General features: G+C 29.3%; 1 protein-coding gene across 1 annotated transcript in view; it reads right to left on the reverse strand.

Annotated features, from left to right (window-relative positions):
- Positions 1-18,218, reverse strand: part of LOC111627456 (protein draper-like) — a 59,926-nt gene that overhangs the window by 25,644 nt on the left and 16,064 nt on the right. Inside the window, exons 3-16 of the mRNA XM_023371031.1 lie at positions 12,338-12,438; positions 12,168-12,263; positions 11,990-12,090; positions 11,829-11,921; positions 11,656-11,757; positions 7,447-7,591; positions 7,263-7,383; positions 5,980-6,165; positions 5,818-5,908; positions 5,655-5,724; positions 4,940-5,122; positions 4,742-4,854; positions 4,510-4,673; positions 4,140-4,208 (exon numbers count right to left, since the gene is read on the reverse strand). Coding sequence (XP_023226799.1) covers positions 4,140-4,208; positions 4,510-4,673; positions 4,742-4,854; positions 4,940-5,122; positions 5,655-5,724; positions 5,818-5,908; positions 5,980-6,165; positions 7,263-7,383; positions 7,447-7,591; positions 11,656-11,757; positions 11,829-11,921; positions 11,990-12,090; positions 12,168-12,263; positions 12,338-12,438 — 1,635 coding nt within the window. The remainder of the gene's footprint in view (positions 1-4,139; positions 4,209-4,509; positions 4,674-4,741; positions 4,855-4,939; positions 5,123-5,654; positions 5,725-5,817; positions 5,909-5,979; positions 6,166-7,262; positions 7,384-7,446; positions 7,592-11,655; positions 11,758-11,828; positions 11,922-11,989; positions 12,091-12,167; positions 12,264-12,337; positions 12,439-18,218) is intronic.

Here is an 18,218-nt window from a genome sequence, read left to right on the forward strand (position 1 = left end):
TTTGCTGTTACTCCTCAACAAATCAAAAAAATATATTAATAATGTATGCCATTTGATTAAATCTATTATCATTATAAATCAAAAAAATAAACTTTATAAAGTACATTACATACACATACATTATATTATTATTAAAACTTAAAATATTTCTGTCTTTGAAGGAGTGTATATTTTATAAAAACTTAAAATATAATGCTAAATTTTTACCATTTACTGCTTTAAGAAATTTCCCAAAGTATAAAAGTACAGAAAAATATAGGTCCAGAGTTAATTTTCAGGCTAGATGACAGATTTGACCAAAGTTTTCCAAAGCATATTGACAGATATGACAAATATCAGTTTGTCATATCTATCAATATGCTTTGGAAAACTTTTTAAAGTCCCAATAATATAAAATAAATACAAATAAAATATTGAAGAATGCAGCAATTGATTATTCTACTAAACTTTTGACATTATCTATATATACATAAAAGAAAATTAACATAGATAAATAAATGAATAACTGTATATTCCTATCCAGAAATATATTTCAATTGAAATGCTTATATAAGTTAACAAAATAATGTCCAATTTTATATTCATAGAGATGTAAACAAGCAGAGAGAGAGAGAGGAAAACTTCTCCCAGATGTTTAATGAGAAAGTGCTATGAACTTATTAAACAGTAAATAATAATCATAAATTGTCAATAAAAAATTTAATGTTACGACACAGAACACCATTCATATACTTTTTACTATACAGAACATTAGCATCAATATATTCAAAAATCAATGAGCAATTCTATGTTTACTATTCTCACAAAACAATAAAGCAATAAACTAATAAACTTTCTAGTATTGAATAAAATAGTTAAAGTAATGTGTTGTAGTACATTGGTATAATTTGAAATAAAAATTTTAAAATTTTGAGCACCCCCATGCAAGTTTTCATAACACCTGTGGTCCAATGACAAACATCAGTGTTTAGAAAACTGTTTAGCAGACTAACTTCAAGAAAAATAAAAATATATTTGGAGGATAATGCTAATCTCAGTTCAAAGATTCAAAATTTGCATACTAGAATTCCAAAAGCACTTTCTGAAATATTACAGAGATACCCCAAACTTACGTGATAAGTGGGACCAAGCAATAACCGCGTAAGTCGGGGTATAATTTCGCAATTTGTGTAAAATCCAAGTCGGATGTATGTAAGCTAATAAACGTTCTCGTTAATCTTATCTCGTCTTTTGATTCGTTCATGGTTACAAGAAATCACCACATAAAGTCTCTCGAGTCTCCGTAGATATCACAAACACAGAAATAACACAAAATAAATTGTAGATATGTGTCGATTCCGCGCAACACGTCCGAACATGTAAGCTGAACAATAATGTGAGGGGAGTGAGTAATCAAGAGTTGCATGGCGCTCAAACAAAAGAGGAATCGACGAGATTTGAAAATCACGTAACTCCGGGTTCGCGTAAGTCGAGGTATTACTGTATTTGCCTGGCTTGGCCTGTATTTAAAATACTTTCTTCTCTCTGTACAGTTTTCTGGGGTCTTGTCAAATACTATATGTACTGTACACACGAAAAGCCTTTGTCTCCAACAATGACAGATAGTAGACTTTCTTTAGTTTTGGGTAATTGCTACTCTGGTAGAACACTTATTGTTTTCTTGCCTGTTGCCTAAATTATTAACATTATTTTCAAAAATTTTATCTGAATTTTTACCAGCACACTAATATCTATTGCATGAACTTCTTATCATCCACTAGTGCAGGTAACTCTGTGCTAAGTTTTCATATAACAAAATAGCTGGGACTGATCATTTGCAAGTACTACAGTCAAGATGTTGTTGCCTTCAGTAGTATAGACTACATTTTGAAAATCTCATCATCTGAATATTTTTTGTTCTAAGTTGATCCTCATAGTTTTAATTGGCTCTGGCATATATAAAGATGGAATATTTTCCCACAAAATTTAATATACGTAATATATGATTTCTCATACTCTATTCTTCTAACCAATAACTGAAAGCTAATATGTAATAGGCATGTCAATATAATTTTCTGGTGTAACTGCTGTGAAATTGATTTACGACATATCGGTGAATCCTCTCCTTGTCTTTAGTTGATCTGTGTGTTGAGGAGTAGGACCAGATGTTTTGGAAGCAATTTTAGTTTGGAGTTCTTGAAAAATTTATATATATAAAACTCCAGACTAAAATTGTATAATTACACACTATAGACAAATATAGAATGTATCTTGATAGTACTGCATGTTGTTTGTTGGGTACTTTCAACAATGCTTAGGAGGACTGACTATTCATAAAGCATTTTATGTTGTGTACAAAAACATCTTCAAAAAATTTAGGAATGTGAAACTTCAGTAAAGTATAATGTATACATTCCAAGAATGTTGCATGAAATGCATTGCATATTTTTTTTATAGCAGTAGTTTTCTGATATTGTTGGAAGTGTCTGCATATAACTATCACAAAACCAAAGGCAGTCAGAGTGCAAGTAATACAAAACCAATAAAGTACTAAAAGGAATTGTCTTTTCTCACTCCTTATGGACCTAATTCCCAAACAGAAGACTTGGAATGAAAAACAGATTGCGCAGGTGATGTACCCTATCCCACTGATGATGTTTCTGAACTATCCGAATCCAACAAGTGGACAGCAAAAGAGAAAAGCTACAGCAATAGAAGACAGCACCAGCAAGGTGTCAATTCTAAAAGCCTATTTGAAAAAAAAAAAAAAAAGTGAAAATCAACTATTCGAGATCACCTTACTAACTTCTTTTTGATAATGGCTTAAACTATGCAGTTTCCCAACACAGGACCAAGTGGCAATAAAAGCAAAAGCATTTCAAATAGTAAATGAGGTGGAGATAGGGATTGTTTCCAAAAAATCCGGTCCCACTCCTCAATACATAGATCAACCAAAGACAAGGAGAGGATTCACCGTTACATCGTAAATCAATCCCACGGCAGTTACATCGAAAAATTATATTGATATGCCAATTACATCTTCTGAAGAATTTTCTTCACATGATTTAATTACCTTTGAGTATATACAAATGTAAACCTTAATTTGAAATATTAATAAATAGATTTTTAAAGTTACATATTTTAGTCAAACCGTCAGTCTCTGCTCTGCTTTTATTGCTGAACTCAATTTTGTATATTTCCTGGATAAGTCAGCCTTCAATACATTAAACAGAGATGTGAATTGTTCATGTGTCATCTGAAAATGTTAGAAAAATTTTGCATCTTTCAGCAAATCAGAAAAAAACGCATGAAATTCAATACAGGAGAATCTCATGAGTATTGTGTATTCACATTATTCTTCACTTCTTCCTCTTTTTCCTTTCATCCTCTTATAATAATAACAGCTCACTATCTCTAATTCTTTGTCACTGTTACTCATATTGAAAGAAGCCTCGTCTAAATACTTTCACTCTTTCTTTTGCTCGGCATTCCACTTGATCCGCCACCAAAATTTAGCCAAGTGCATGCATCAAATTCCATCTCAAGTGTATGATTATCTTTCATTGACACTCAGCTAACCTCAAATGCAATTTTGTGAATTTTTTTTTTTTTATAATGATTGTCGCTGCCAATTTGAAGACAAAAAATTAGTTTTTCAATGTTTTTCTGTTGTAAAATGCCTATTGCACTTTACAAATCTGTTGGAGCATTATGTGTGTGAAATAAAAATTTGGATAGAATGTCAGAAATATAAACTATAAGAAAGAAGTGATGAAAATTAGAGAGTAAATAAGTCTTTGCAAAATCTGTTGTAAATGTTAAAAGCTACAGGATATTTGAAATTTTAATTTCCTGTATATTGTGCAAATATGAAAGATTCTCAGGAAATAGTTATTTATATAGCAGGAAGTAGATTTGAATTTGAAGGCTTCGGGTAAATATAAGCAATTTGATTTTTTTTAAAAATAACATCAAGTTATCATTAAACATGCTTTCCTCATGCTTTGCATACTGACATGTCACAGTTCTTTGCACTATATTAATATTCTTGTCTATACTATATTGATGAATATTTAATCAATGGTTGAATATTACAAAGTATATTTTTAAAATTTTAATTTATATAAATGTAAAATGCAGCTTTTTTGTAATTATTAGACTTTAACAAGANAACTCTTGAGAAAATCGCATTCACACCTTTGAGTGCAATTAATGCCGTAATGTCCTGGCTATCAACGTAATTAAAAAATGAAGTAAAATTATTTCTGGGTACTGACAGATTGATAAGTTTTATTCTGAAACTACTTTAAATTATTTATAAACAGTTTTATACAAGTATCCCAGTACTAGAAGTGCTTGCTATCGCCAACCATTCTGAAAGCAAGAGCAAACAAAATTGGTTTTGCCTCGAGTGCAAGTTACCATTGAGCCAGAACTCCCAAAATCAATTATATTAGAGACAATAAAATCAAGGATCATATTTACAAATTACACACAGAAACACTTAATTTGTAAAGAGTAAACTCATACCTGGCATTTCTCTTCACAAAAATCACCAATATAACCAGGTGAACACATACATTTTCCGTGGACATGTTCACAAATGGCACCATTCTGGCATTTACATTTTTCATTACAGTTCTGACCATAGTTTCCTTCAGAGCAAGGCATATTACATCTTGTACCATTCCAACCTTTATAAAATACTTTTATAAGAAACATACATTTTTATGTAACTGTTTCCAAAATATATACTCATTACCTGGCTTGCAGAAGCAATAGCCTGTGGTACGCGAACAGTTGTAGCTGTTTTCACATAAGCAGGTGTTTTCGCAATAGCTACCGTAAGTTCCTTCGGGGCATAACTCGGAACAGCTAAAATACATGTAAATATTCTAAAAAATGAATTTTATAAAACAAGTTTTTATATACTTTTAACTTTATAACAATCTGTATCTACTTTTTCCCAGTGTAACCAGGCGAACAATAACATTCTCCAGTTACATGATTACAGAGAGCACCATTCTGACAATTGCAAGTTTCCGAACATTCGCTTCCATAAGTCGGAGCAGGACAAGCATCTTCACAAAAGTCTCCTGTCCATCCGGGTTTACACTTACACTCTCCGCTATAAGGATGACAGCTGAAAAACAATGTCAGACCAGTCAATTAAATATAATTAATAAATAAATTTGTATAACAAATAAATTGAAACCAACATTACAACACATTACATTACATATCATAATGTGCGAGTGTTACTAAACCAAGCACTGACATTAATATTTGGTTCAGTAAGTCATAAAAATGCTAGTTTTATTGTAATTATCTTTAATTTTACAATAAGTTATGTCAATGTTATTGCCCACTTTAACCCCACTCCAGGCTAACTGTTATCCAGAATTTCCTAAATTATTTAAATTTAAATGTTAATTTTTGATCATTAATCATAGCACAAGATGACCAAATAATCATCTCTCTGACCAAATCCTGTAATTTGAATGATTAAAAATTAGCATAAATATAGCCTGAAAATTCAATTCCTGATTGAGAATGAATCAAAAGACACTCAAAAACTATTTCATAATGTTGAGAAATGTTTTTATTATGTTAGGACAATTACAGCTTTATTAAAATGGCTTTCTGTTAGTTAAAAAAGTTCATAAATTACTCACCTGAGGGAATTCTGTGGAACACACTGACACGTCTTATTGCAATAATCACCGTAATTATTTTCAGAACAAGCTAAATTAAAAGATGAATATATCAGTGATTTGATATACACCAAATATTAGTAGAAAATTTCTTTGTTCTCCCAATCATTTACATAAAATATACCTCTCTGTTCGCAGAAAGTACCGACAAATCCCGAGAAACACAAACAATCTCCGTTGTCTTCTCGACACAGACCATTCTCACACAAGCACACCTAAAAGTAATATTTTAAATTATAAAAAGCATTACATCTAAAATAAGCCTATAAATGATTAAAAGTATTACTTCTGAACAATTAAATCCCCACGTTCCTATCGGACACCTGTATTCACACTTTTCACCAAAAAATCCTGCAGGACAAATACACTCTCCTGTCACCGAATGACAATTGGCATTATTATAACAATCACATTTCTGACTGCAGCTTTCTCCATAAAATCCTTTAGGACAAACATCAGCACAAACAGTTCCCTGCACATTAAAAAATGAAAGTATAAAATGATATAATCCAGTATTCGTTGGCTATGTAAGTAAGTCAGGTTTGTAGATGTTAGTTTGTGTATATTGTATTCTTGTTTTACGTTGGGCTATAATAAGGCTAATTTAATGATTAAACAAAGCAATTTGGCTATAGTTCGGCTGGCGTATAAAATGTAAAAATTTATTTATAGTTATTAAATGATATTCTGGATTGGAAGGATCAGTCCGAAGAAGGACTTGAATCCCCAAGTCCTTCTTACTGTGCAGATGCACTGCCAATTATGCTACCTACAGCCAAATTGCTTTGAATCTATTCATTAAATAAGTTGTATTGTAGCCCAATTAATAACTGAATCGGGTTGTTGTATATAAATAATGAATTTTTTCTCAAACAAAATTGAATAAATGCCAAAGTTTTAAGGGCTGGTGACTTATTCTTAAATGTTTTTTAAGACATTTTATCTCATCTTTAGAGCACCATTAATTAATATTCAGATGACTTCTTTAGTCAAATGATAGTCAATCTTGGCAATTAAGATGAAGCAGTAGAGTTTCCTTAGTAACAAACAACTTCATCATTTAGCTGTCAATTCTTTATTAAAGAAACCAGCTTGTCATTATGGAAGAACTGAGAGGAATCTCACTCAAGTCAGCTTGAGACATTTACGACTTCAAATTTAACCATTGCAAGTCTAACTAAATCCACGACAGTTGAGTAGAAATCAGTTAGTTAAAAAGTTAACAAGTTAATATTTTTTTGGCCCTGTGGACACTATTTTATGTAATAATATAAATTCTATTAATGTTTAATTGCTTTGTCTTCAGAAGTATCAATCTTAAACATACAAAAACAAATGAATTAACACAAAAACACCATTTATACTGAAAGTAACCTATTTTTTTCATTTATAACTAGAATATGCAAAATAATTCATCCAGTTACTTATGTGTAATGGATGTGTCAACTATTTGAATATTCAAAAACAATTAAAAATGCTAATGAAATGTTTAAATATAAACACAATCATATTCTAACATAAACTAATTGGATTTTATAATAATAATTTAAAAAATAAACAATCATTTACCGTATATCCCGGTTGACATGTACATAATCCAGTCACGTGATCGCACGTTCCATTATTTTGACACTGGCATTCTTTGCTGCAATTATAACCATGCAATCCTTCGGGACATTTCTCGCTGCATCTGTTTAAACAACAGTTATAATAAATTTACTTTTATAATATAAAATACTTAAAAAATACTTACAAAGGTCCTTGATAACCTGCTGTGCAATTACAAGCACCCGAAATGTGATGACAAATTGCATTGTTTTCACATCGGCATACTTCCTCGCAAAAATATCCATAAAATCCTACATCACATGGTTTACTGCAATCAGAGCCCGTCCATCCTTTGGAGCAAAAAGTTAATATTTATTACTATTATTTTAATTAAAATATGTTTTTCTTCCTGTGAAATGAAAACAGAAGAATCAACATTTTAAAAATTTTTATTGTTTACTGTTGTTGGTGTTTTTATTTACTGTTTTATTAGTGTTTACATAGTTTTAATTCACAATTACATAGAAGTTTACAGTATGGTTAAAGACTGTGTTAAGACAAGTGTATATTTTTTGACTATTTTGTAAATGTTGAGCATGAACAAATGGTTGAATGGCCCATTCTTTACAGTCATTCAACTGTCAGTTATTACAGAAACCTGAAAGTGCTTTAAAATTGCAATTACAAGCACCAATGGGGCAGATAATTGGACAATAAATATTTGATTTTAAAGTGTAGTAAGTTTGATATTGAATATTTATATACATTGAATATAATTAGAAGGAATTCTTATAAAATGCAGCAGTGTTTTCAATATTGATAAGATGCTTTGCTTCCATTATTTCAAAATAATAATAAATCTAAAAGATTCTATACAAAAATAATCTGACATTTTTTTTTATAAGGATAAATTTATGCTATTTGTGATTGTATAAAGATCTGTAAGATGCATGAGTTAAGCATAGAACCTTTCATTCTTTAATGATGTGAGTGTTACTAACAAAATTACATACAAGTGCTTTTGAATAAGTGGCTCATCTTCAAATACAATCACAAATATAATCACAACATATTCTTAAAACACATTTTGAATTTTATTAGTATTTATGCAGCTCATACTTGTAACCTTCCTTGTTTTATTTAACGTCTGAATAACTAACAGTTTTGAACAAACAGCCATTTTCAAATAAGATACAAAACTAAGAATAGAAAGTTTGGTGTGTTAGCTAGTAAAGCAGCTTTAATACAGCTGGATAAATGAGCCAATGGTAGAGTTCCTTTCAAATGAAATGGGCTGTCATTGACTTACTTATCCAGCTGTATTAAAGCTGCTTTACTAACCAACACACCATCTACTGTACACTATCACCATGATAATTAGAAAGTTCAAATGGAATATCATTTTTTTTAGTGTTTTATCTTATCTTAATGTGTTTCTATTAACATATTTATTTATATTTTTAAAATTCTTAATTAAATTATCATAATAAATAAAATACAATAAAATTAATATACGTAAAATGCTTTCAAAATAAATTTAATCCTATTCACAACAATCTCCATTAACAGAAATATTTTCTACATTTGAAATTTACTTTTTTAAAGTTTAACATATTAAATGAAAAAAATGTATAGACTATCTAAATCCAATTAAGTTCTGTCCCCATAAAAACTTATTATCGACACAAAAACTCATTCCAAATTACTATAAAACATTGCCTACCAGAAATTTAATAGTCTCACCTGTACAAATATCGACCTTTAAATCTATTATCGCTGACATTATTAGTCAAAGAAACTAACGACCAGAAGTCTAATTAGTCAAACAATGTTAATTCTTTTTTCTTGGAAAACAAATTGCATTACAAAGCCATTTCTTTTGTAAATTTTCTTTTGTGCTTACTTAATGAAGTCCCTGGAGAATCATCAGTTGGCAATTTATTTTTTATACCGTTAATCAAGTATATAATCTCATTAGTTCTCACCTCATTAAATATCATATGCTGACAATTTCAAATTTAATAACAACTTTTAAATTAAGCAGGTAGAGTTGATGTAATATGTATTTTGTAATGTTCAATTAATTGAGTATTTGGAACGTAAATTTCTATAACTGGTTTGTACAACAAGTTCTCACTTTGTCATCTTGCCATTATGTTATTTAGGAAAGATACATGAACTGTACATTTGTAATCATTTACAATTATTGTTGAATTTTCTTTATAAACAGTAAAACTGATTCTATGAAATGGAGAATAAATGCTGGAGGTTGCAAACACGATGTATTTACAGGGTGTCGAAGTTACTGTGCAATGGAAAAGGTTTAAGTAAAGTTTTATTAACATACGACGTTGTAGTTTCTCCTAGAGCAGATGCCAGAAATGTTCCCCAGATGCCCCCAAAATATGAGGAAGTGAAATCCAGAGATCTATGAAGCTAAATTCCATAGGAGATTATGCAATCAGCAAAGAACTCTTCCAAAGACTAGGTCCAAAAACCAGAACATCTGTGAGCCATCAGTAATGCCATTTATCGCAAAGTGGAAATGTGGGACATAAAACTTATACGTACGGTATTGCACTTGAGACCCATAACTTTAATGTCATTACAAATTTCTAACTGAGCATACTGTAGAATAATATTAACTGAATTATATCTTGTTTATATCATTAAGTCTATGGTAAAACTGGTTTTGTTATATGTCATTTCAATTAACGATGCAGCTTCTAAGAATCTATTGACAGTGTTACACGAGGCCTTGCCATATTTACTAAATAATCTCAAACTGCTTGTGTGTTTAGATTATTTTATTTAATAAAGCTCAGTATCATTAATGTTTAGATAACTTGGGCAATACATTAAAAGAACCTTCTAAAAATATTTTGTTTACATTTTGTAGGGAACAATTTTGAATGATCCTAAGAGTAATCTGTTATGGAAATTATTACATATTTATATGAGATATAATGTTTAAAATTAGATGAGCAAGTTAGTTACTGTATTAGGAACGATCTAATAATACTTTAAAGAATTAAAATATGCTTTAACAGAGTCTAAATAAACAAAATTAGAGTATAGAGCATTTTCCAACAAGCTGTCCACCTTATAATACAGTTCTTTCAGTCGTTTTTTGGTACACATTTAATAGCACCAGGCATCAGAAAAAAAAAAAGGTAAATATATAAGTAAATACAAAAACATAAAAATAAACTGAACAAATTAATGACAAATAATCAAATTGAATGGGTGTGATAAGAAAATTAACTGATAAAGAATGGCAAATGATAACTACATACAGTGTTTAATTATCAAATGTCTTTAGAATATGACTTTATGTAGAGGAAAGAGATTAGTTTCTATAATAGAAAATAAAACTTCTCAGTGTCATCTTCAGTTTTAATCATCGGACATAATAATTATGTACTATATAACCTGTTTTTTAGGTACTAAATTAGTAAAAACACCACGAAACAAGTTTAAATTCAGTTAACTAATATTAATGACTTTGAGAACATATGATATGTTATTTCAAATGCTAATTAATAGATAAGTACTTCAATAACATACAGTAATGGAAGTAGGATTTTCATTCTGGGAGAGTGGAGGTGAGATGGAATATTGTTCTAGTAGGGTGAATGTTATCTGCATATTTTATCATCAGGCAAACTAATTTTTAAAATTTAGCAATTGATTTTCAAGTAGGTATATAAGAAGAAAAGTTTAGTGAGAATGCATAGTTCATATCTACAGAAACTATCTAATAATGGTCAATATAAATAGACTTATACCATTGAATTATTTCAAAGTGAGCAAGCAGGTGGGTTGGGAAATTTTAGAGTGGGCTGGTGCCCTATAATCTTGCAGCCTGACATTCTGGGAACCCGAGATCAAATCTGAATGGGTTGAAAACCTTGAATTTTTTGGAAATGTTGGGCTCTATCCCTAACCACCCAGTCACACTATTGTGGGACTGGATGAACCATAATGGGCTTGCTAAAAAAAGGCTTTCCTAGTGTCCATAGAATGGAAAAAGTTAAAAAGTACAATGAAACTAATGTCTATTTCTTCTTTGATTTAACAAAGCAGATTTGTTGTTTCTTAATAATTAACAACAACACGGTTTCATCAGAATCAAAAGCAGATTTGTGTTTGAAATTTGAGTGTTAATTAATAACATTTTTTAAACAGCCTAACTTCTTTTCACATTTTATTTTATTATTATTATTAGTAAAAGCATTAAATTTCAGCTTTTTCTCAATAAAATTCATATTAATAAAATGTTTGCTCTCATATAAATACAAAACAATTAATTTGATAGAATTTTATAAGTGCAATATGTTGTAAATGTATGAAAATCAACTTATTACAACATATAGTAAATTCAAAAATGAGAAAAATGATATACAAAACTTACCTCTTGAACATGTACAGTTACCAGTTACAGGATCACACACACCACTATTCTGACATATGCAATCTGCATTACAATTTAATCCCCATTTTCCAGATTCACAAGCTGAAATATTCAACAGTGAACATCAAATAAATTAATAAAACTGCTTTATGATACATGATTATACAACTTACAAGAATCACATGAACTTCCTCTCCATCCTTCTTTACATTCACATTTATCAGGTGCCACACACAATCCGTGTAAACACGGTTGATGGCATATAGCTACAAATAATCACATAAATTAAATTTTGATATCAAAATAATATTTTTAACATGTACAGAACACTTACGAATGCATTTGGATTCAGCCTGAGTGTAGCCAGAACAGCATTCGTTAACGATTCTCTTCTTAACTTCGGCTTCTGTTTTGTAAGCAACATTATATTGTATTCTAAATGAGATAATAATAAAATCAAAAGTCTATATTAACTTTTTCTTTCTAAAATTACATTCTTTAAACAAGCATACTTATATTTAGAACATCTCGGTGGTATATTAAAACACCACGTAAATGTTCTCACTTGGTACGGTCTTCTATATGCAACCCTCTTCGTTACGACGTAACTAAACAGCGCAAAAACACTAAATGGTTAAACGCGCACAATCCGTATTTCATATTAATTAATTAAATAAAATACCTTTCTTCTTTCTTACACACATTTGGCCCATCAGGAAGAGATATCAAGGCATTAACTGTTACTAATGACAGCAAAAATATCACAGATATCACTGCATTTATCTACAAATGAAAATGTTTTAGTATCAGATGTAAAAATGTCTAAAAAATATTTTTGTAATTAGAACTTCTCATATATTTATTGTTTATTAAATGGTTTGAAATATAAACAATTGTTAGTCACGAGAATACAACAGTTAGTAATCTAGCAATGCCTGCTAATTCACATGCTCTAAGCTGATCAATGCTCAGAGGATATTGATATTCTGCACTTGATCAGTATAAAAAATCAGAGTTAAAATTTGATACAAAATTTTATTTTATGATAACTAAGGATTCTGTATACTCAATCAACTACATACGACCTTTATAAACATCTTTCAAAACCCGATTCTTTACTATAAAGCCACACCAACTGCCATATAATATCGGGCTATATTCCAGTGATAATCAGTAATTCAGATTATTATCGCCGGAATATAGCTCAATATTATATGACAGTTGGTGCGGCTTTATACATACAACCTTGTACAGTAGCAAAAATGTTCATTAAATTAACATTTTTGGTCATATTTAATGATGATCATCAGGTAAATTGTTAGATTTTTTGAATAGCAAAAACATTAGCAAAGATGTTGTATGTATTTGAGTGATCTACTGAAGCAGTTATTTTATGAATTATTCTGTATACACTAAGTGTATGCAGAGTACTTATACATGCAAACATAGAAATCCACACTGCTTTTTTTTCAGGTGTGAATTTCAATTTTTACAATGTGATGCAAGGAATTTGCAAAAATTAAGGACGCTTTCTATGCAATAGCATACTTGTATGCAGTATCCAAGTACTGTATTAAGAGCAACTGGATGTGCAAAAATGAATGAAAAAAATGCATCACGGTACACATTATAACGAATAATTTTTAAAGAGGGTATTACTAAGCAAATATAAACTTCTCAAAACTGTGAATGGTTATATCCAAGATTAAATATGTCTGGAAGTGAAGAATTGATTGATAAGCCTGCCATCATCAAGCTACATCATAATTTTGTTCTATAATCAAACTACTGTAGCTTTAATTTACAAGTAACGGTATCAAGAAAACAGTCAGAGTTCTTAGAAATTCATGAGAAACCTATTTTACTGAAGTAACTATCAGTAAACCTCACTTTCTCAAATGTTTTCAGACCAATAAAGAACTGTGTATAATTGTGTTTGTTTCTCTAAAGATGACCTTTACCATCAAAAATTGTAAAAGACTGGGTTTAATGATAATTACACCAATAAAAATAGGCCCCTGAAGAATTTACTATTAAAATTCTTAATACAGTAACAAAAAGTGTTTACTGTATTATGCATCAGTTGTGCTTAAATTATTTCTAAGAGAGACCAGCACAGTGGTGGATTTACCGGGAAACAAAACAAGCAACTGCTTGGGGCTTGGCTCGGAGAGGGACCTTGTCAGGTTGTTTACTTTATTGTTTTTTATTTTAGTTGCAAGGGGCTCCGAAAAATTTAAGTTGCTTGGAGCATCCTTCAGAAAAATAAATCTGACACTGGACCAGGATATAGCCATTTAACCAAACTTAAGAAAAAAAATATAAATGACAAACATTTAAAACAAACTTGCAGCTATCGTAAGAAATTAATAAAAGTTGTTTGCGTGAAATTTAATCAGAATAAACAGCATATCTTATTCAATTACAGATGTAAAGAGTCTATTGGGAGCAGTTATAATATTATTATTAATTTCTTATTTTATTCTTTGTACATAAAAAAAATTAACATTTAAAATCAATCTATGGCATTAAAACACTCAATTTATCTAAAATTAATATTAATTTTTAAATTATTACACACAAACTTTTTGCATCTGTTCACAAAACTGGACACAAAACATTGCTTATAAATAAATTTAAACAAACAGTTCTTAAGAAATGTAAAGACAAATACATTAAATTACACATGACTAAATTATGAATGGAAAGAAAAGTATGAAATGTAAATCATAACAAGTGCAGTAATTACAGCTGTTATTTAAAATGACAGCTTATTGCCTTGGAGACTCACACATTGTCATCAAATCTCTCTTAACAATTGGAGAAAATGAAATTATCTTCTTGATTTATTCATTGATTAAAATATAAAATTTCATACTCAGCTTTTGTGACTGAAATATAATTATGTTTAAAATTAGCAAACATGTAACTTTATAATTTGTGATTTCTATCATTTTAGTTTAATAATAATAATAATAATAATAATAATAAAGAAAAAAGAATATAATCAAATATGTTAACATTCAGAAATAATTTCCTTAAAGAAAATGTAATAATTTCCTTGCATACAAGTGTTTTATTTAAGGAAATTATATTGAATCTGTCATGTAAATTCAGGATTGTACAAAAACTTGTGCACTATAATTGTCATTCTTCTCTTCATCTCTTACCTTTTCATTAATAATTCTTAAATTTTAAAAAATTTCACACAATTTTGTGAAAAAAAAAAAAATCAACAGTAGGAAGCAAATTTAAGCTAATTCTTAGATTAATAATTATAAATTAATTCTGAATTCTAATTAAAGAGTTGATTAATTATTAAACTATAGAAGATTCAACTATTGAGAAATGCTTAATATTAAAATGCTTAATAGTAAAATGCTCCAAAAATACCTTAAAAATTGCATTAATCTCTTGAATTTCTAACATTTTCAACCATATTTAACTGACCTCCTTTGAATGCAACCATAAGTTTTGTAAGTTTATCCTGAAGAAATTTGTTTAAATATGGCTGAAAACATTAGAAATTCAAGTGATTAATGTAATTTTTAAGGTATTTTTGGAATGTTTTACTATAGAAGATTCCTTTGAAAACTATTAATGGGATCAAAAACATTAGAACTATCTAAATTAATAATATGGTAATTAAATGAGTATTCTTTTCTTTTATTGTTGGGATCACCGACTATACATATGTTAAATAATTCTTAAAAATTCCATAATCCTGTATCTGCAGTTGTATAGGAACTATCAGTAATTCAACGACTATGGTAATTCTACATTTTGCATCATTGAATTACCAATAGAGTTCCTATACACTTACAGACACCAGATTATAGAATTTTCAAGACTTATTTAATAAAAGTATTATTTTGTTAATGCATTCTAATATGGTTTATTTAAGATGGCCAGATGGATGAAGTTAGCAAAGGCATCAGTCTTCCACTCTGGGGAAGCTGAATATGTATCTGGTTTGAAATCCCATAAGTTTTCATGGGTGATTTGACTAAGTCAGACTTTGTCCTTCATTAATCAGCCATTGCTGTCATGGTCCAAGCAAAACCCATGATAAACATTAAGAAAGTTGTTTAATATAAATCTTTTCTTTATGTAAAATTTTCCTCGTACGTTTCTCCTTCATGATTATTTTAGTTGCAATTATACAATTTATATTCATTGTAATCACATAAAACAAGTTGTTAAGGCTTTATATGATGTATTTTAATGATAGAGTATATAATTTGGCCAATTTAATTAATTAAATTGGGTTACAAGTTGTTATTGATATATATGTAAACATTAAATATTTTCTATTCATAATCAATCTCTAATTTTTTTTTAATTAATAAATTATAGGAAAAAAAATTGTTAAATGTTTTTAAGATGAATTTTTAGCATCAAAAAAAGTTTTTTTGAATTGAAAAATAATATTTTATATTTTTTGAAAATATTTCAAATGTAAATTTGATGTGCTCATGGTTTAAATTTATCATCTTGTGTCAGAACAGACTTGAAACAATTTTTAAAAGCTTGACAGCACCATACTGAAAATGAAAAATTGTAAAATGTGCAGTATGTACTAGTGAAAAATATCATACATTTGCACTTTTTCGCTTTATAAGAATATTTTTTTTTTAAATTTACAAATACGCCATCCCCGTCAATACGAACCACCTATTTATTTTGTTGGAAACCGTTTTAAAATATTACTAAAAACTCGAGTCAAGCTCCTCAATTATAAATATTCAATGTCAAACATCAAAATTTCAGTTTTTTCCATTACTAAATAATAGGCAACATTTTTTTAAATAATAAATATTTGTAAAATATAAATAAAAAGTATAGTGGAAACTGATTATTTGAGTTCTGAGTATAACTAAGGTTCCAGTTTATCCAAGATAAAGCAGCAAGTGTAACATACTACGGTACTTTACTATGATTCATAAAACCATTGCTGTAAATGTACCAAGCACATAAATGCATAGTACTGTACTTTAAACCTCAACTGTACTGCACAAGAGATTGACGAGATAGTGACTGTTGGAATCTGGGCCTAAGCCACTCACCTAGTCCCAACTGCACACATCCTGTATGTTCAGCTATTGTCAGTGTGTTGCTACATCTTTAATTAATAAAACTTACAAGACTTCATTTTGAATATCACAAAGAGACGGAAAAGGAAGTGTGTTGTGGTATCCTTTTAATCCGAAATGGCTGTGGCCGTCTGTTTTATCCAAGCTTTCATTTATCCGAGGGTAGCGTCAGTCCTTATTAGCTCGGATAATCAGGGTTCTACTGTAAATCATTTGAGTATTTTAGGATAGTTCTGAAGGTTAAGATTACATTGAAACTAAACCTGAACTCCAAATATACATAAATCTAAATCCAGGAATAAGTAATAACTATATTAACCTCACAATTTAGGTCTGTAACTTCTATTTTTGGAAATCCAGAAGTGAATAATTTAAAGATTTACACTTAAATCTTTGAATTTTATTTTTATGTTGGAAAATCTAGAAAAATAGTCAGAGCTACAGAGAGCACTGGAGAAAGTACAAAGGGAGAAGAAACGCAGACCAGACTCCCTTCATAATGAAAAAGTTAATAAATTATTTTTCCTATTTCTAGCATTTTTAACTGTGGAATTAACTACAGAGTTAATAGTTTATACATTTTTAATAATCAAATATGAAAGTATTAAAATTTGTAGCGATTTATATTACATTTTACATTGAGAATCCCCTTTATGTTGGATCTAGTTATGCTACTGGTTGAACATAATCACAGATCTTAGGGATAAGACCTTGTGAGTCATCTATACCTTCTGATGGGATGCCCTTGGATTATTACATTTCTGTTTTTCTCTCTTAAACTTATCTAATCTCATGCACATAATTTTCTACGCTTAATTAAAATTCCAGCTTGGTCCTCAGGGATATAGCATCAGCTTCTCCAGCCCTGATTACTGATCTAAATTGTAAAAATTGACACAGTCTTTGTTTATTTCTGAATTTGATAATCAATGGTTGAATATTACAAAGTATATTTTTAAAATTTTAATTTATATAAATGTAAAATGCAGCTTTTTTGTAATTATTAGACTTTAACAAGAAGGAACATGCAATATTCTTTAAAAATAAGGTGAATTTTTTATATAAAAGTTGATAATGATTTCTCTCAAACTTGGGATACCACACATAGATTTAAAAGCTGTTGATGTAAACAAACTGTTTAAAATTAACGTTATCTCTAAAGTATTTTAAGCACTTACATTAGATGCTTGTTCTTAATGAAAACCAAACAGAAATACACTAACATGATATAAAAACTGGGAAAATAGAGATGGGCATATACTTCAGGCATTAAATGACACTTAGGAACTCTTAATGGTAAGTAAATAAAGTTTTTAACGAAAAGTTAAACATTATGCTCGCATTAAATGAACAGGTTTTTGATATTATTCATTCTGCTGCAAAATCATGATACATCTCTGACATGACGACAAATTCATAGTCTCAACTTGTTCATTATCATTCTCAATACATGCTTTGAATTGTTTTCAG

The sequence above is a fragment of the Centruroides sculpturatus genome, unplaced genomic scaffold, assembly GCF_000671375.1.
Source record: "Centruroides sculpturatus isolate CEXI.00-Female unplaced genomic scaffold, Cexi_2.0 scaffold1, whole genome shotgun sequence".
NCBI lineage: Eukaryota > Metazoa > Arthropoda > Arachnida > Scorpiones > Buthidae > Centruroides > Centruroides sculpturatus.